Raw genomic sequence first — 20,023 nt, 5'->3', positions numbered from 1 at the left:
GCTTCGTTGCTGTCTGCAGCTGCCCAGACCAGTGTTTTCCAGGCTGAGATGCTCCTAGGCTGCCCAGACCAGTGTTTTCCAGGCTGAGATGCTCTACGCAGGTACGAGTCCTGTCAGCACAAAGCCCCATTCTTCCCAGTTATAAAGACACTTCCTCTTGCTGAAGTGATTCAGAAACACCGCAAGCAAATCATTTGTTGTCAGAGTGCACACCACCAGTGCATGCTAGGGGCTGTACAGTACTCTGTGAAAGCAGGATGAAATGCTGGGTGTGGGAAAGCTGGGCGCACTGAGTCTTCTGAGTGCCTCAAGTCCTCTGGATGGCTAGGCACGGGCTGCAGGCTCCGAAGGGCCCTTCCTTTCCCGCAGCTCGCCTGGTCTCCCTTGGGTTATCCTCAGTGCCCCCAGCCACACAAAGCCATCAGCGAGGCAGGTGTGAGAAGAGCTGTGCTTGTCCAGTGGCTGTTAATTCCTGGACTCGGTACCCGTCCATTACCTCAATGTTCCCCAACCTACATCACCCATGCTGTTGTAAGCTACTGTGCTGGTGAAACATGGACTCTGGCCGCAGCCACACAGCCCGAGGTACTGGCTGCTTCTGAGACTGGCCCCAGGGGTGGGCCCCAGGGGTGCTGCTTGGAAATGTGCCAAAGCCTGGGGCCAGCATGACAGACAAGCAGCCGACACCCTCAAGGGGGCTGCTGGTCAGCACCGAGTCCTCTTGCCCCCTTGGGTCAGCTCTGTGTGAGCTGGACCCAGACACCCAATCCCAAGCCGTCCAGGCACACGGCTGGATAGAGTAGAAAACACCGACACCATGTGCTGCAGTACAAATTTAATCAAGCCTTCCATACATCTTCATCCATAAGTTATCTACAAAAACAAAACCCACGACATTTCAAGAGCCATCAGCGTGTCAATGAACACCAGCTAGGAAAGCAGACTCAGCGTCTCAGTGCAATGCCACACCTGCTGGAGGAGACTGGGGTGCAGCTCCAAGCTCCCCTTCGCTGGCTAAGAGGACAGACGGGTCTGGGGTGTCGGAGCTGCGAGCCACCAGCTCCTCGCATCGCCCTGCCCTGGCTCATGAGGGCTCCATTTTGCCCGGGCAGGTGGACAGTTAACTGGCCGGCCTCTATGGACAGATCATCTACGTGCAGCCAGCACAGCTTCAAAGAAGCAGTGTTCAGAGTGTGCAGGAGCAGAGGTGACAGCCCTAACTTCGTGTCTTCAAATTCCCCGGCAGCCTGCCCCAGCTGCTGCCCCAGGAGGCCACCAAGCCCAGGAAGGGCCCAGGGCCACCCAGCCAACAGCGGGCCAGCTACACCCGATGAAGGCCATGGAGACGAGCGTGCCTGCTTTCCTGACTCGGGGCCTCATGCTGGAAGGTATTCCCAGCTTTGAAGAGAGCGACCATGGAGGGCAGGCCAGGCACTCGGGGTGTCTACCCTGGCTTGGGTCTGGTGGTGGGGGTGCTGGAAGCATGGGGGGTGGGGGAGGGTGGTCTGGCTTGGAGACAGTTCCCATGGGAAAGGAGAAAAGCAGGGCAGAGGGGCATGATGGGTTTTAAAAGAAATCAAGTTAAAAGGATCAAACAAAATGGAAAGAAAAGACAGGAACTGGGGGGAGGGGTGTCTCCCCAGCCTCCCAGGCTCCCCGTGCTGAGGCTGGATGGGTGGCAGGACCCACGATTCTCAGGATTTTAGTCTGTGGAGTGAAGGCACTGCCCAGGTGGACAGATGCCTGTGTCTGCTTCCTCATTAGACAGACCACCAGCACAGGGCGCGCAGCCAGCGTGGCTGTGCCCTGAAGGAGCCAGCCATGTGGGTTCGGGGTGGGGTGGGCTGGTGAGGACCCCTGGAAGCTCAGAGAGGAGGGCGGTGGGGCAGACCATGTGGCTTTGCAGCGGGGACGGTGTCTTGAACTTCCTGCGCTCGGTGGCCTCTGCGGCCGGGGCAGCGGCCGCGTGGACAGGGCGCGGGTGGGGACTTTTGTCAGGTGCATAGCGGCTGGACGAGGCCTTACCTGAGTAGAGTTTTCAGAACGGAAGGAGAAGATCTCACGTGTGGCAGGCCACGCCACGGAAAGTACTGTAGACTGCCAGTTCCGCGGGCTCGTCGGATACGGCCCATGGAGGAATAAGGAAGACCCACTGAAAGCCCAAACCAGGGGAGCCCCTGACATCACTGGCCTGAGAGCCGTGGGCCCCTGAAAGTACGGAGAGGACCAACGGGGTGGAATGGGAAGTTTATTTTCAGCAGTCCCTTCCCAGTCCTGTTTCCTGGAGGCCTCGTGCCTGAGGATCTCGGCCACGGGAGACTCACGGCTGGGGAGAGGATGTGGGGACCAGTGCCGCCCGGTGCGCGCCGGTCACATTCCCTGGAGAGGATGGTGCTGGGTGGGCGAGGCTAGGAGAGCTCGAAGCCCGTGTTCATGCTGATGGCGTAGCGCAGCTTGTCGCGGAGGGCGCTCTTCTTGCTGTAGTTGGGCAGTTTGAGCAGGTTGAAGCAAGTGGAGGAGGTGGGCAGCCGGCCGCCCGGCTCTCGCTTTCGGATGGTGAAGAAGCCCCGGAGGACGCTGCCCAGGGTGTCTCCAGTGTCCTGCAAGTGCATACCACCACTGTGGGTCAGGGGACACCTGGTCTAGGGATCTGGCCAGTCTCTGGGCACCAACTGGAGCATGCGTGGTGGGTGCAGGCCCATGGCTTGAGGTCGAACCTCAGGGCAATGGCCTGAGGGGCTGATTCTCCCACAAGGAATCTGGCACTGGGCAAGGCTCACAACAGACCTTATGGTTAATAGACAATAGGCAGCTGAGGGATTTTCAAAGAGCATCACGTTGTAAGGCTACTTTAGGTTGGAAAGCATTCATCCCTGCCTCACCAGTGCTGTGGATCACGGCAGGCAATCACCTAGGCCAACATTCCCTTAAGATGAGAGGCCGGCTGTCCCACGCAGAGAGCCAACGGGCACTCACACCACACCGCCATGAAAGGCAGCAACACCTCGAGGCCATGCAGCTGCGCACACCCAGAGATCACTCACCCCAGGCCGCTCGCATCTAGCAGACCACCAGTGTCCCATGCACAGGACTGGCAGGAAGGTGCTGCCCAGGCCTGCACCGTGCACTGCCACAGCACCAGCCGCATGGTGCCTTGAAGCACACGTGTTTTAGGGCCAGACCATCGCTCACGGCACCCCTATCTTCATCCCGATTCCCCTCCCCAAGTGAGGAAGAGGAAGGCCTTCCATGGGTGCTGTGCATGGCTGATTCTTTTGCCAGGAGAACTGCAGACCCTCCTCTCCAGGCCCCGAGGGGCCGGGCGCCCAGCTCGCTGAGGCAGACCCAGGGAAGGCCCCGCGTGGTAGGTGCAAGAGCCAGCCACGCCCAAGTCAAGGAACCCTGCCCCGGTTTGGTACCTGATCGTCCGACACTTCCACACAGCGAATGGAGAACGGAGGCTTGAGGTAGGCGAATCCCAGGAGCGGGGGCCTGGAGCAGCTGGTCACGAACTGCAACATGAGGCAGGGTCAGAGGGGGCAGGGAAGGGCACCCGCCCCTTCACCGGCAGCCAGGGTGACGGAGGGGCAGCTGGCCTAGGTACCCAGGGCGCACGGGACATCTCAAAGGTGCTGCTATCTAGCCGGGCGCTGGTGGCTCACGCCTGTAATCCTAGCTACTCAGGAGGCTGAGATCTGAGGATCGCAGTTCAAAGCCAGCCCGGGCAGGAGAGACCGTGAGACTCCTATCTCCAATAAACCACCAGAAAACCGGAAGTGGCGCTGTAGCTCAAGTGGTAGAGCACTCGCCTTGAGCTGAAGAGCTGAGGGCCAACGCCCAGGCCCAGAGTTCAAGCCCCATGACCGACCAAAAAAAAAAAAAAAAGGTGCTGCTATCTGGGAGGCCACCATGGGTAACTGGAGTGTGACAGAGAGTTTAGGCACAATGCAAGCTTCCACGGGGCACTGGTGACTTCTAGGAGGCAGATCTCTCGTGGGCCTGTGACATGCAAGGGTGGTCAGGGGTGCTTGCTTGTCCTTAGGGATGGGCAGCCCTGGAGGGGGCTGGGGCAGGGGCAAGGCACAAGCTTGTGGTGCCATAGGTTTGGTGTGGAGAGGGAAGTGTGTCCCTAATTTGATGCCCTGGAGTTGGGCACTGGGAGCCCCAGCACAGGGCACCTGGTGTCAAGCTGGGCTGCTCAGCCCCGGAGGAGGCCTTGACAGGAGGGGACCTGGTCTGGAAGGTCCAGGTCCTCCTGGAGGAGGAGGAGCAGCTGTCACTGCTGTAGAAGTGACATTGCCACCTTGCCTCAACCTCAGAGGCCACACAAGACTGCTCAGGGCACGTCCTGCCCATGGCAGGGCGTGAAGGCTTTTCAGAGTGTGACGCAGGTGGTGAGATGATTCCATGTTTATAAAACTGTACCTGTTCATAACAAACACACAGACAAATGTGAATGTCATCCAGTGTCCTATAGCACTGTTCAGTGCGGTGACATTTGGCTGGGGGAAGCATATTAGAAGTCACAACTATACTAACACTTGGATAGAAACTGATAAACACCAGCCATTCCATTTGCCAAAACACACACTGATAGCAACCTAAACAATTATGTGTGTGTGTGTGTGTGTGTGTGTGTGTTTTGGGGGGGGGGTCGGTTGTGGGGCTACAGCTCTGGGCTGGGAGCTGTTCCTGAGCTCTTTAGCTCAAGGTGAGCACTCTACCACTTGAGCCATAGGGCCACTTCCGGTTTTCTGGTGGTTAATTGGAGATAAATCTCATAGCCTTTCCTGCTTGGGCTGGCTTTGAACCGAGATTCTCAGATCTCAGCCTCTTGAGTAGCTAGGATTACAGGCCTGAGCCACTGGTGCTTGGCTCAAATAACTGTTAACTCTCCTTCTCGCTTTTTTTATTTTTTTGTGCCAGGAGTGGGGCTTTAACTCTGGGCCTGGGTGCTGTCCCTGAGCTCTTCAGCTCAGGGTGAGCATTCTACCACTTGAGCCAGTGCCACTTTGTTTTTTCTTTGTTGTTTGTTTTGGGGTTTGAACTTAGGGCCTCATGCTTGTTAGACCTGAGCCATGCCTCTAGCCCTACATTGTGTTTTATTGGGACACTGTGTGTGGTGTATGTATGTGTGTGTGAGAGATCCTTGGTAGACAGGCACATAGATAGCTGAGAACTCTATGCTGTGGATTATGATTGTCTGCTCCGCAGGGACCGGCCCCACAGTCAAGGGCAGGCAGCGGGCATGGCCTCAACCTCTCTGGTTTCTGCTTGGCCTAGGGGCTAGACCAGCCCAGGGACCAGGCTGTGTTGATGATCTAGGATCTTCTTAAAATTCCCTCGTTCCTGGTGTGGCCTGCATCATGTGGCCTTCTAGATTCATGAGAATATCACACACCAAGTGCATACATGTAGGTAATAAAGAATAAGATACCTTCAGAAACATGGCTCTCTCATCAGGCGTGAAGTCGGAAGCCAGAATATCCCAGAGCCAGATGATGACCCGGTGACTTCCGTGAAAGCCACCATAGTACACGGTGTGCTTCCTGAAAACAATGCAGACAAGGGGCTCAGCAGCGTCCCGATGGGCGAGTCTGCGGGGCTGGGGAACACTAAGGCTCCTTTATGGCCTCATCTTCCTGGCAGTGACCGAGGCGGAGTTCCGCAGCCAGCCCTGCTGTTTCTGAGCAGCCAGCTCAAGTTCCCACAATGCCATCAGCTAAGACTTTTGGTGAGCCCCAGTCCTCCAGCCCCGCTGCCGCTTTGCCGAAGGGAGTGCTCTCCCTCGGTGAGGCCCAAGCATGCTGCCCTTCTCTGCGCCCGCAGAGAAACCTTGAAATCTTACTTCAGATCTTCCAGATCGATCTCGGCGTTGTCTCCAGAGATGAGCCGCTGCAGCTCCGGGGTGGAGAACATTCGGATCCACTCAGGCTTGATGATGGAACGGAACCCGCTGATGAGGGCAGCCGTCTGGTTTTTGATTTGAGTGTGCATTCGAAAGTGTGCCATCAGGTGGATGTAGCTAATTCTGTGAACAAGGGAGAGGAGACGCCGCACATGATGATGGGGCAGGCAGCTGCCAAATGGCTGCATTTCTACACCACTTTGTGAAACACAAGTGGTCCCACAACAATGACCAGAGCGCCCATTATGAAGTGTCCAAGGCATTCGCTCCTTCCTTGTCATCGTGTGTTTACCCCCGCCCCGCTCTAGTGCAGGACCACCTCCCTCTCATGACGTCAGGAGTTACAGTGAGACACTGCCCACAGCTCCTAACGTTCAGCTGTCTATTTAATTCTCATTCTTCTGGACACCATCAATTAAGGTAAGATTCAGTCCTACAATAACGTTAAAAGTAGAGAAACGGTTTCCTGTTGACATGTCAGCACAGGTGTTGCTGGACCGAGAGGCTAAAGGCATGAAGAAAGAATTAGTGCTGAAGGTTGTGTGGCACAGACACGGTTGGGTTAGGCAGCCAACAGTGCATCCGAGCAGAGAGCTGCTGGCTCAGTCCTCTGGGATCTTCTTGATGATGCAAGCCCCTTAGCCAGGTTAAACATGTTCACACACTTGGAAGCACAGCTGATTTCTTAGCAGACCACTGACTCAGGGACGAAAGAACCTGAGCCCAGCCCAAGGACAACTCACAAGTTCCAACTAAATCTGTTTTGCTCCACAACGCTCAGGTCTTTTTTGCTTTGATGCTGGTCCTGGGGCTTGAACTCAGGGCCTGGGTTTTGTCCCTGGGCTTTTTTGCTTAAGGCTATCATGCTACCACTTGAACTATAGCTCCACTTCCAACTTTTTGGTGGTTAATGGGAGATAAGAGTCTCTCAACCTTTCCTGATCTGGCTGGCTTTGAACCGTAATCCTCAAACTATCAGCCTCTTGAGTAGTTAGGATTACAGGTGTGAGACATCATGCCCAGTTCTAACCTTGATAATCTGATTTTAAAAAATACCCAGTGAAGCCAGGTGCTGGGGGCTCATGCCTGTAATCCTAGCTACTCAGGAGGCTTAGATCTGAGGATCACAGTTCAAAGTCAGCCTGGGAAGGAAATGTCTACGAGACACCAGAAAACTGGAAGTGGTGCTGTGGCTCAAGTGGTAGAGCATTTGCCTGGAGCTGAAGAGCTGAGGGACAGCGCCCAAGCCCAGAGTTCAAGCCCCACAACCGCCCCCCCCAAAAAAAAAAATCCAGTAAAGTATAGTAACACATTCAAATAGGAATTTTCTATTACCATCCCTACTCTCAAATAATCCTGCAAGGAGGTTTCTCATGTTGTTTTAACCAAGAGAAAAAAAAAGAGAGGAAGCTAGAATCATGGGATCGAGGAGGGAGATCTTGTGCAGGCTCAGAACACCAGACATTCTGAAGTTAGTTTCTATGTCAGCTTCAAGGCAGGATAGGAATCCCACTCCAACACAAGCCGTCTATCTCCCGTCCTCTGGCCATTGTTTCTATGTGCTACACACACACGCACACAGGCACGCACGCACGCACGCACACAGCTCTCACCACCTCCCTCTGCTAGGTCACCTGGCAGAGGTGACTGCCCTGGGGGGCGGGGGGGGCTCTATGTCCCATACCTGTTGTCATTTATAACCCCCTCCCCCCACATTGCTGGGTCTGAATTCACCACTGATCATCCAAGCGAGCTGTCCCACCAAGATGTCCCTGTCCCACTGCCCTCCCTGTGTCTGCAGGCTCAGGATTCACCTGTCTCATCAAGAGCCACCAATACTTCCCTAACACTGTAGCCCCAGGGCCCCTGACCTTAAAAAAGCTACTGCAAAAAATAAATAAATAAATAAATAGTCTGTTCTTAGCTTGCAAATCGAATTTAATACAATTCCAACGATGAGCTGTAATCATCAAATTCCATTACGACATTGATGGCTTCTTCCGCCTTCCATCTATCTTAATAAATTCTCTACCTAAGCCCAGAGAGCCAGAATGAAGTCTTTTCAAGTGGTGACCTTAAAAATCCAATTGCTGTACTCACTTGTTTTCATTTGTAACAGGAATGGTCTTCCCTCCAGGAATCAGTTCGTGGCAGACAAGCTGGGGAGGGGGCGGGGGAGAGGAAAAGGGGAGGCATTAATACAGAATTCTAACTCGGAAACAAAGCCTCCTGAAAGGGCCTACTGCTGACAACCATCAGAATGATGGAATTAAGATGCTGTGTTTGGGAGTGATTCCCCCCAGCCCCCCCCCAAATCCCCAGGGTCAAAGCAACAATAAGCAGACCTCAGATGAGCAATATGAAAAGTTTCTGCTCGGAGGATCCTGGTTCAAACACATCAGGCTCCAGGATGTCACAGAGGGAAATGTGTTGGCATTTAGGACCACAGCAGGGTATGAAATAAATGATGGTACTGTGCAGCTAGTAGAAAATATAATAAGTATACTTTTTTTTTTGTTTTTTTTGCCCATCCTGGGGCTCGAACTTAGGGTATGGGATGCACTGTCCCTGAGTTTTTTGTTTTTTAGTTGTGAAGCTTGAACTTAAGGCCTGGGTGCTCTTCTGCTCAAGGCTAGCACTCTACCACTTTGAGCCACAGCTCCACTTCCAGTTTTTGAGTGGTTAACTGGAGATAAGAGTCTCACAAGGCTGGCTGGGAAGGTGGCTCAGTGGTAGAGCGCTTGCCTTGCATGCATGAGGCCCTGGGTTTGATTCCTCAGCACCACATAAGCAAAAAGAAAAAAGCCGGAAGTGGCACTGTGGCTCAAGTGGTAGAGCGCTAGCCTTGAGCTGAAGAGCTGAGGGACAGCGGCCAGGCCCAGAGTTCAGGCCCCACAACAAAACAAAAAAAAAAAACAACCAAAAAAAAAAAAGAGTCTCACAAGGACTTTTCTGCCCAGGCTGGCTTTGCACTGTGATTCTCAGATCTCAGCCTCCTGAGTAGATAGGATTACAGGTGTGAGCCACCAGTGCCCAGCCTGAGTTTGGTTGTTGTTGCTGTTTTTTGCTTAAGGTTGGTATTCTACTACTTGAGCAATAGCTCCACTTCCAGCCTTTTGATGGTTAATTGGAAATAAAATTTCATGGTTTTCCTACCCGGGCTGGCTTTGAACTGAGACCCTCAGATCTCAGCCTCCTGAGAAGCTAGGATTGCGGGTCTAAGTGTGTAGTTATTTAAAGGATGAAAAAAGAGATTAGATAAAAGGGTAGATGGTGTGGTATCATTTCTACACCTCATCCTTCACATGCATGCATGCGTGTGCATGCACATGCACACTCACACACACACACATGCACACACACACTGACACACACACACCCTGAGGAAAAGTCTAGAAGTACATGGGCAGCATACTACAAACTACCCCTAGGCATGGCATCACAGGTGGTTTGTTTTCACCTTTATGTACACAGCATAACTCAGTGTTTTGAGATGCTTTTCTTGGCGGCAGGGAACACGCTGACTGTCAGTACTCTCTACAGAACTGCTCTGAAATGATCTAAGGAACTTGTAGGCAAGGAAAGGAAGGGGAAACTGAGGGAAAGGAAGGGAAGGGGCGACATTTTCAAAACAGAAATGTACTTGCTCCCTAACTTATGAAATGGTAACCCCTCTGCAACATCTTCATAACAATGAAATTACTTAAAGAAAACAAAAACAAAAACAAAAACAGAGAACTGTTCCATGCAAGTGCCCTTCCCTTCTCTGAGGGAGGAGCTCTATGGGCAGGTGAGCCGGCAACCTGGTGTCCACACTGGGGTTTCTTCCTGCAGGTCTGGGGGGGGGGTGTCATACATCACGGTACTCAGTGGACTTACAGGAAGCAGGTGGGACCGGCAGGAATTCCCCCGGGTTTAGACACTGGTCCCACCAAAGACTCACGTCTGGCAACGGCTGCTTTTACGAGATCTGGAAATGTGGCTCAGAGGGACAAGGTGGGCTCTGAGGTTACAGCCTGCATCTAGGAAGCCGGCTCTGTACTGACAGGCTCCGGGCGGAGGCTCAGAGCAGCCCAGCCCAGCCACACAGACAGCCTCGCACAGGGGCCTCCCCGGGACACAGCTGGAGGGGGGCAGAGGACATTTGGGAGTGAAGCAGTGTGTCCTGTGGCAGGAAACGCTCGTGCTGACATGATGTTAAGGACCACGTAGGTAGGATTACAGGTGCGAGCCTGTGCCTGGCCTAGCTCTGTTACTGAGCAGGGGGCAAGGGCACGCTCTGCCAGAGGCCCTGGGGCGGCCTGTGCTCCCAGCCAGCATCTCCATTTGTAATGCTGATTATCACCAGGGCAGTGCAAACAGTACAAACCAAGCCCACCAGAACACTCTAGATGGTGACATGGGCACACTGTGGGATGCTCTCCTAGAAGCAGGTGTGCCAAGGCCAGGTGTGTGGGGAGGCAGTTCAGAGGAGGAATGGAAGGAGGTCACAGTGGATGACAGATGCAAAGTTGCTTTTTTTTTTTTTTTGCCAGTCCAGCAGCTTGAACTCAGGACCCGGGCGCTGTCCCTGAGCTTCTTTGGCCCAAGGCTAGCACTCCACCCCTTGAGCTATAGCACCCTTTCCAGCTTTTTCTGCTTACGTGGTACTGAGGAGTCGAACCCAGGGCTTCCTGCGTGCTAGGCAAGCACTGTGCCACGAAGCCACATTCCCAGCCCTGTCAGATGCAAAGTTTGTGGAGCTCCCTGCAAGGAAAGCACCAGCAGGAGGGCAGGACTCAGGACGGCCCACCTACCTGACCCATGACATCCTCGTCATACGACAGCGTGAGGCCAAGGTCTGCGACGTCCCCATCGTAGCGCTGACACAAAGAGAGCGGGGAGGTTGGCTGGGGCTGAAGAGCACCAGGCCCTGGAAGCACTCAGCCCCCTTCCTCGGGGAGCAAAGAACAACTAGAACAAGAACCTTCTAGAAGGTGGAGCAGAGCAGGCTGCCAGTCACCCCCACGGGTGGATGGCCCCCGCAGGGCCCAGCGGTGTCGCCCGTCACTTGGCACTGACCTTAATGGAGGTGAGGTTTTTATAGAACTCCGAGTCAAGAGAAGGAAGTTCATCCACGGAGCTGTAGAAGATGCTGTGGTGGTGCCCGAGCAGCTGGCTCAGGAAGAAGGAAGCGAAGGGCACGTCCACCACAATCCCCTGCGGGGGAAGACACGAAGCTGCGGTTCCCCAACCAGGATTCGGGCTCAGCGGTTGGTTCAGGCTGCAGGGGGCGCCCTGAGGCTGCCACTGGCTTCTAAGCGTCCAGTCTAGACAGCTAGAGCTCTCCCTCGTCCTTTAAGGAACCAACGGTCTACCTGGGGGCCTTAGAGTGCAGGGGTCACAGGTACAGAGGTTGGAGGAGATTCAGGCTAGGCCACTGCCAGGCCAATGCTGTGGCCTTTCTCCATGTGAATGCACCAGCACAGCCTCGGCTGCTGGACCGAAGCAGTGACCGATGTCACTCTGCCCAGTTCTCTACACCACAAACACAGGGAGAGGAGTATGGCTAGGCTCTCACTGGAGGTAGGCTGGAACCTTCTAGGAGGAAGGGCCGGGGAAATGGAGGGATATGCAGAAGGACCAGGAGGCTCTACGTCTCAGCTGCTGGACTCCTGTGAGCCTCGCCATGCTGTGTACCTAAAGGGGAATGGCATTTGTCCAGGTAGGACTGAACTGTCCCTACTTTGTAAGTGGGAATCGCCCCAGATGCCCTCCTCTTTGCAGGTGAGGAGCTGGGTGTTGAGAATGTGCACAGAGCTCTTAGGCAAGTGGAGGACAAGGAGGGGGTCCATGCCTTCTCCCCTTGGACACCTGTCTGTGGCCTCAGTCCCCAGCCAGGATGGAATCAGCCTCTGTTCTATCCCTAGCCGTGCTGGTTGGGTGGTCTTGCCAATGCCCAGGAGCCTGGCTCCCTCTGAAGTGCTCACTCAAACCTGGGCTCCAAGCGAAGCTCCGTGGCAGATGTCGCTTAGGATGGAGGGCCCTGAATTCCATTCCATCACCACAGTGAACAAAAACAAAACCACACCTCAGGAGGAGGAGGGCTGGTGGAGGACCCAGGCAGGCCTGGGCCTGAATTCTGCTTTTACTGAAGAGCTAGAGAGGAGAGTGGATGAGCAAGTGCTCAGACCCTTGGTTCTCTCACCCTGGTGAAGAGGGGGAGCAGCAGCACGCCACAGGACTGAGATGACCGAGCATGATGATGCATGTAAAGCATGTGCAAATGCTGCTGGGTCCTACTTCCTTGGGCTGTTTAACACGTGGCCATTTATGAAGGCTGTGGAGCCCGGCATGTTGCATTTTAAAGTTCCATCCCACGCTCATGGCCTACCTCATACACAGCCTTCCCCAGCATCTTCCCCACGAACTCGAAGAGCTGCAGGTAATTCTCGTGGATGTAGGATGTGGGGGAGGGGTACAGCCGCTCATCCCCACTGGTTGTCTGCCAGGAGAAAGGGCAGAGAGGGCAGAGAGGTTACCCGCCTCGTTCTCCACTGTGTCAGTCCCTGCCAGCCCCACTCACACTCCCTCCGCCACCTTGAACAGGTTGAGTGCTGGGTCGAACACCCTCTTGATAATTTCCTCCAAGAACTCCTTGAACACGCCATCCTGGTCGATTCCAGCCTCGTCTACACCAAGGTCATTGACAAACTTCACACGGATCACGCCCTTCATGGCGTGCTGGGAAAGCTGCCGAAGCTGTTCATAGCCGTCCTGCGGGACAAGCACAGACCAGTAGGAAGCCAGGAGCGGCCGCCTAGCCCAGGGCTCCCCTGCGCTTGCTTGGTGTAATTACTAAATGTGCAAATCAGGACCAGCAGGCCTGCAAGGACAGGAGCTCTGTGAAACGGGCCTGTGAAACGGAAAGGTTCGTTCTGGGGATGGGATGTGCTTGTTCTTTTGGCAAGGGGACACTGTGCTCGGAAGGACACCGAGAAACCAGACTGTCCTCAGACAGAATGCGTGCGTCAAGACAAGCTCCAGCCATCAAAGGATGATGAAAACCCAGACAGGTTGATCTCTCTTCCTCTTTGAATGTCAAGTGCCTCTTTAAGCTCATAGGGAGAAGGCAGACTTTTGGAATATCGTAAGATGCAAGTATCTCCCCTCTTCCTGGAGCCTTTCCTCAGACCGTGGGAACCCTGAGGAGGAATCAGGCTGAGGGCAACGGGAGCAGAGCAGGGGGTTGGGAGCAACTTGGCTGGCTTTGGGTTGTGCAGACTGCGGGGGACAAGGTGGGAAGCAGACAAGGGTGCAGAAAGATGCCAGGCTTGGATGAGGAAGGAGCAGCAGGGAGGGGGAGCCTCAGCACCTTGGGCTGTGGGTCAGCTCCCTTTGCTCAGTGCAGCCCTGGGGTCAAGTGTGTGCTTAGCGTGCATGACACCTTGGGTTTGATCCCTAGCACTACCAAAACAACAACAACAACAACAACCCTTCCCCTGCAAGCCACCAGCAACAACAAAATCTAGCCATTCACATGGCTTCCATCTAGAGCACAACCTGCCCAGCTCCTGGACTCTGTTCACGGTTCAGCGTGCAAAGGTATTTTCATGGTGAATCTTCCTGGCTTCTGACTGTCCCTCTCTGCATTCCTGGTAGATGGGGCACTGAGGTTCTTATTTTGGACTCCAGTGGACAGGACAGCCTAGAGAGGGGTCTTCTGGCCCAACGCCAGAGACCCTACCCTACCACCAGGGCCAAACTGTTGCTTGCAGACATGGTCACACAGCGAGCTGTGAATCAACCTTCACACCTCTGTCACAACTGCAGCATTGGTCCCGTTCTGCTGGTATTAGATGGATTTCCACAGTATCCACTTACCCATCTGTCCTTCAGTCTGGTCACCTTGTCACAAAGCCAAGGGACAATCTGCCAGGATAGCAACATGGGTTGGGGGGAACCCTTGGTGCCTCCCTGCTGGACTCACTTAGCAATCTAAAGGACTGTCCTACATGATTAGACTGCAGGGTCAGCAAGCCAGGGAGAAATGACCTGTGAAGGCCATTCTTCCATCAACAAGGAATAGGAACACAGTGTTGCCCACACATCCACAAAGCATTTCTTGTTCACATAAAGTTAGGAGGAAAATTGAGAGGAACATGAAGACGCACCGAGCTGTAGCAGCATTTAAACTCAGTGAGCAATCTGAGGCTCATTCTCCTGGCACTCCTCTGAGGATGCACGGAGGAATCAGCGCGCTCCCGCGGAGTGCAGGGTTTTCTTCTGCTCTAAGTCTCACCTCCCAACTTTAATCCCCTCAGCAGATGTTGTGGGGATTAAAAGGACAGCGCATGATGCTCTTAGCACATGGCTGTCCTCAGGAATGGCTGCAGGATCCAGCTCTGTCTTGTCAGAGCCTCGTTAGAAGGCAGCAGAGGCTTGGGCCCCCAGCCACCTGCATACTTCCTGCCCTCCAGGGACTGGTGGGGTGGACATTTCACCACACATGCCTCTTGGAAAGGCAATGGCATGCCCACTTCCCACATCTCCCCATGAGGACACAGAACGCTGAGCTGGGAAGGGCAGGCCTGGCTCCCAATCCTGGCTTTGGAGTCAGCGATACCTGATTTGAAACTCTATAAAGTTCTCTGGCCTCAGAGCAAATATTGGGCTAGATCACACCTGAGATTCCTCCAATTTGGAGGTACTGGAGCTGCGGCTTGAGTCTAGCCTTGGGGAAGGAAGTGGCCTGCAGGACTGGAGCTAGCCCAGGAGGCCCACAGAAGTGTGGCCTCCCATACAAATCACTTTGGAGGCAGAGTAAGAATCCAGGCAGTATGAGTTAGGAGTTAGCTTCCTGACGCCCCCTGCTGGGTATACCAAGCAAAGGCCATAGGCTCTCAGGTCCAAATAACCACAACCTCTGGGGTTTTGGGACAAAGGAGGCTTCTGCCAAAACAGAGGAGGACATTTTCTACAGGGAAAGTTGGACCCTCCTCCTCTATGGCCCTGAAAAGCAGAGCCAAGTGGGGTTCCATCAGCAGTGGCACCCAGGAGGGGTGGGGTGGGATGGGGGAACTGTATTAGGGTCTGCTGAGGAATGTGCTGGAGAAGGATGCCAACCACCAACAGCCCTCGTCATAGCCTACAGACACAGCAGCCACTATTGATTCAGGGCCTCTGTGGAACTCTCACTTACCTCCAACATCCGGGACCTTCGGATGGTGATATGAGTGACGTGAGGGGAGGCAGAGCTCGTTTCCACAAGCCCCAGCTTCTCCTTCTCCTTGGTAACCATGTTTCGGAACAAGAGAACTCTCTGCAAGAAGCAAGGGTAGGACCAGAAACAAGGTGTACAAGTGACTGTTCCTGTAAAAACCAGGCCACAAAATGAGTGAACTTGAAGTCCCTTGGGATGTAGGTGGAATGGGAGGCCTTGGTATGTGTCCTGGGCTGGAGGAGTCTTGTGAGAGCACTTTTGGGAATTTAAAATCCAGCTGAATTTGCACCAAGGGAGAAATGTTCTAAAAAGAGTAGTCTGGGGAGTTGCAGGTCTGGCTTAAGTGGTAGAGACCGGCCTGGGGCAAGGCATACAAAACAGTATTCAAAAAAAAATAAAGCAAAAAGGGTATGGGAGTATAGCTCAAAGCCTGCTTAGCAAGCTTGAGGCCCTGAGTTCAAACCTCAGTACCAATAACAACAACAACCAAAAACCCCAAATAAACAAAACCCCTAGGTTTGCACACACCACTGAAAAGAAGGCAGTGCAGGTGAAGGTTAGAACCGTGGACCTCGGACTGCAGGATCATGTGTGTCTTATTACCCCTCAAAGATTTAAACTCCTTTGGCAGCCTTAGGCACCCCAGCACTCCCACTGCAGGTCCATGGAGCCAGGGTTGAGATGCTAAGGTCAAAAATACAAGATCCTAGACACACAGGTCCAGGACAAGGAGCTGTGTTTTTAATCAGACATTACCAAACTGCAGGCAGTCAGGTGATGAAGGGCCAGAGATGACTTTGGAAGCAGAAGAACTGCTGAAGAAGCTGAAGCTACCACACTTGGACAACAGGAGACACAAAAAAACAAACAAAAAAAAAAGGTGGAGCTGGCTGCAAATCGTTGGATTCTTAGTTTATAGATTAGCAATCTGCCTTCTGGAATTGTTTGAAGACCAAGAGGAGAAGTTACAGAGCAGTGGACCAGTTAAAAGAGGAGGAGGAATGGCCCATGATTTACAAGATACAAACAGAAAGCCTGCTTTGTCTTTTTTTTTTTTTTGTCGGTCGTGGGGTTTGAACTCTGGGCCTAAGCACTGTCCCTCAGCTCTTCAGCTCAAGGCTAGCGCTCTACCACTTACAGCTCCACTTAGAGACCGGACGGGTGTGTATGTGTGTGTGTGTGTGTGTGTGTGTGTGCATGTGCATGTGTGTGTGTAAAAGCCAAGGTTGAGCAGGGTGCATACCTGTCATTGTGTGTGTGTGTGTGTGTGTGTGTATAAAAGCCAAGGTCGAGCAGGGTGCACACCTGCCATTCTACCTACTCAAGAGGCTGAGATCTGAGGATGGCAGTTCAAAACCAGCGTGGGTAGGACTCTGAGAGTTTTATCTCCAATAAACCACTGGAAGTAGCATTGTGGCTCCAAGTGACAGAGCTCTAGCCTTGAGCAAAAGAGCTCAGGGGCAATGCCCATGCCCTGATTCAAGCCCATGACAAAAAAAAAAAAAAAAAGTGCCAAGGTCAGCTAGTCTCAGAGAGCAGGAGGATTACCTTTGAAAAAGTAGGATTAAAGTTATGAAAATCACATGTCTCCTCTTTGCTAAATACCTATCAAAAGAGAAAAAAGAAAGGACAGACAGGAAAGGTGCATTCCTTGCCTCCTGGTCTCTTTCAGCTGGGCCTGGGCGTGGTCCTGGCACCCAGCAGTACTGCCCACTACTCATCAGGGATGTAACCATGCATTCCCATATTTCCTAGTGGCTCCTGACCCTGTGCTTGACCTTCTTAGGTCTCAAGTCCCTCGGGTGATAGCACACTCTCGTTTCCCCTCTTCTATAAGGAGCTCACCTCCCTCGACACCCACATTACCAGCCACACTGCCCTCTCTGCACCTGTACCAGCCTGCAGCATCGTGTGCCCCAGTCAGATCACTATATGTGCGCGTGTGAGCATGTGTGATGAGTGATGTCACTTAGTCATTCCCAGTCCCATAACAGACTCAGAGTTGGGCCTGGGGGGCAGAGACAAGACATACCAGGAGCCTTGTCCCCACTGAAACTCACGTTTTTATGTGGAATGACATGAGGGATATGCTGTAGGATAAGCTGTGCCCGTTTCCGGTCTTTGTCGAGTTCCTGGAAGAGCACGCTGGGCTTGAGATCCCTGAGGGAGGAAGACCCGGGGCTTGGTAAGCAGAGCAACAAAACACAGGTCTCTTAATGCTGGGCTCACAGACTACAGCACATGGGCCAACTTCTGCCTGATCAGGCCTGCCTCTGGAAAGTTAATGTCCGTCCACGCATGCACAGGACAGTGGAGGTAGTGGTTTTAACAAAACTATGGTCCTCAGCCTAAAATCAGCTGGCCCTTCAAGACTTTCATGAAGCTTGGCTTCGGAGTCAGAGCTATGGCAGTGACGTAAGTGCTGACATGTCACTGACAGACATGCTGTGAGGGCTGGGAAGGTGGCTCAGTGGTAGAGTGCTTGCCTCGTATGCATGAGCCCCTGGGTTCGATTCCTCAGAACCACATAAACAGAAAAGGCCGGAAGTGGTGCTGTGGCTCAAATGGTAGAGTGCTAGTTTTGAGCTGAAGAGCTGAGGAACAGTGCCCAGGCTCCACGACCGACCAAAAAAAAAAAAAAAGTACCTGCTGTGGAAGGATTCCCCTGCTCCCCTATTCTGCCCTGCCCTCCTCCCCGCCCCGACCCCCGACCCCCCACTTTTAAGCCTAACCTTCCTTCCTATTGGCAGTACTGGGGTTTGAACTCAGAGTCTTATGCTTGCTAGGCAAGTATTCTACCACTTGAACCAACCATACCCCCAGCTTAAGGCAGTACTGTGGGGGTTAGAGGGGTGGTTCAGGTAGCATGCCAGCCAATGTGCAAAAGTAAGTGTCAGATAATGAGTTTAAGTTCTTCGTCTCAGAAACAAACAAACAAACAAACAAAAACCCATGGGATTCTCCCACCCCATTGCTCAGATGAGCTGAAAGATCACTTCTTCCCAGTCTAGGTAAAAACAGCAGCTGAACATGGCCTGGCTTTGCTGCTACTAATGAATTTGGTAATGATACTAGTGCAACAGAAGCGATGCTAGGCAGTGTACCCCGACAGGGGCTCTGTGGGAACAGAGTCCTCTCTGCAGGCTACGGACAGCATGAAGGAAGGAAAAGGCCTTCTTTCTAAGAACACAAATACTCAACACTGGACACCTCTGCCCAGCCCAGGGCTTACTTTCGCAGCCAATGGTCTTCAGGGGCAAAGCGCCGCCGGCAGTCCCGCTCATACAGCACCATCAGCCACCCGTGGACAGACTGGAACAGCTCCAAGGTCTCACCCTTGGCATTCTCTGTAGGGGCGACAGGGAGGGTGAGGTGGTACAGGACAGAAGTGGAAAAACAGGCCCACCTCTTTTCCCAGGGAGTGTCCCTGGTGTCTGCAGGGCCCGAGTGTTTCTCAGACTCATCACCTCCCACTGGAGTACTATACAAAGGCTTTCTTTACCCTAAGTGAGTTAGGCACGGAACAACTGTAAATGGGTCAGGAGGTGGGCTTGCATTTGAAGTGTGAAATGACATGAAAACACTTGAAAGGCAATTCAGGCAAGTCATTAATCTCTCTCCCTACCCCCATGCATGCACACCCGCATGCATACTCGCATGCACATGTGAATCCTGAAGGATACCTGGCTAAATAGGACTTCTAGGAGCACGTTATTCTCTTAAGAGGTCCCAGAAAGGGAAGAACAAAACTTCTCTATGTGAATGGATGTGCATTTTCTATTAATTTGGGTAGATAACACAAAGCTAAGAGCCAACTGAAGTTACAGACTTTGACCTCTATGATGGGTACCTATATCTTACCTACGATTCCATCCCAGATCATCTTAAACACAAAGGAATTCAGAAAAGAGGAGATGGTGACCAGCTCTTCCAGTTTGAAGGAAATTTGTTCTTCATAAACTTCAATGTCATCAAGGATCCTGTATCAGACAGAAAAGTATTCAGAATTTTCCCGAGAAGATGTAATAAAAAAAAACAACTTATTACTTTTAGACAAAACAAAGTTAATAGATAAGCTCCATTTTGTGGAGCTGCTTCCTTCAAGTTACAGATCAAACAATGCGATCCTAAGAAGTGACTGGAAATAATTTGGGTGAGGGGGGCCCGTGGTGATTTGGCTGGCGTAGGACTGGCTGTGAGCTGGTAGCTGCCAAAGCTAGTGGTGGCACATGGGCTTCTTGAGTCTTTCTGCTTTCTCTTTACGTGAAACTGTCCACAGTAGCTATATTAAAAAAAAAAAATACAACTAAGAGAAACCCTACCAAACCTCTATTCCTACATTTTTCTTACTGGCAGGCGAAAGTATGCATCAGATATCAAGTTCAAGTCCTGGTCAGGGACAATTAAAAACAAAACAAAACAAAAAAACACTTTCTTACTTCAAGCCTCCTTCATGCCTGAAGAGGAAGAAACTGTGACTGAGTGTGGTCACTGAGGAAGGCTGTGGAGCTTGACTCCAGCACATGACAAGTATTTGTGAGGGAATGAACACATGTCAGAAAGAATATATGAATAAATGAATGAACACATGAGATACAGCTCTTCCTAAAACTAGACTTTCCAACACGGCTCACTCCAGGAATGGCCTGGACCTTAGCAGTAGAAAGTGGTGCCTTTCCTGGCCTACAGGCCCTGCTCTGGCCTCCGCCTGCTCATTGAGACCTTCCATGATGCCCACTCCACCTGTCACTTCCCGGCCCCTGATCCTCTCTTGCTTGAACGTAACTGCTAGAGACCTACTCTATCTTAAAATTCTTTACCAACCTTCCAGGAGAAAGCAGAGTAAAAGGGTCAAACGCACACATGGACGAGTACACAATCAATTTCCCACCTGGAATGAAGTACTAAGTTTT

General features: G+C 52.6%; 1 protein-coding gene across 2 annotated transcripts in view; it reads right to left on the bottom strand.

The window, feature by feature from the left end:
- Nucleotides 1–2,235: 2,235 nt before the first annotated feature.
- The window catches only part of LOC138829829 (ubiquitin-protein ligase E3B-like), a 41,504-nt gene continuing 23,716 nt past the window's right edge, over nt 2,236–20,023 (bottom strand). For both annotated transcript variants that reach the window (XM_070026364.1, XM_070026366.1), the window contains 13 exons: nt 18,972–19,090; nt 18,343–18,457; nt 17,171–17,270; nt 15,090–15,209; nt 12,488–12,664; nt 12,282–12,392; nt 10,970–11,107; nt 10,705–10,770; nt 8,009–8,067; nt 5,849–6,031; nt 5,438–5,549; nt 3,420–3,512; nt 2,236–2,600 (listed from right to left, as the gene is read on the bottom strand). In XM_070026364.1, the coding sequence (XP_069882465.1) occupies nt 2,409–2,600; nt 3,420–3,512; nt 5,438–5,549; nt 5,849–6,031; nt 8,009–8,067; nt 10,705–10,770; nt 10,970–11,107; nt 12,282–12,392; nt 12,488–12,664; nt 15,090–15,209; nt 17,171–17,270; nt 18,343–18,457; nt 18,972–19,090 (1,585 nt within the window). In that variant the 3' untranslated portion in view covers nt 2,236–2,408. The remainder of the gene's footprint in view (nt 2,601–3,419; nt 3,513–5,437; nt 5,550–5,848; nt 6,032–8,008; nt 8,068–10,704; nt 10,771–10,969; nt 11,108–12,281; nt 12,393–12,487; nt 12,665–15,089; nt 15,210–17,170; nt 17,271–18,342; nt 18,458–18,971; nt 19,091–20,023) is intronic.

The sequence above is a fragment of the Dipodomys merriami genome, unplaced genomic scaffold (genome assembly GCF_024711535.1).
Source record: "Dipodomys merriami isolate MVZ:Mamm:240054 unplaced genomic scaffold, mDipMer1.0.p SCAF_177, whole genome shotgun sequence".
NCBI classification, from domain to species: Eukaryota; Metazoa; Chordata; class Mammalia; order Rodentia; family Heteromyidae; genus Dipodomys; species Dipodomys merriami.
The sequence above is the reverse complement of the archived record's forward strand: the minus strand, read 5'-3'. Positions and strand labels throughout refer to the sequence as shown.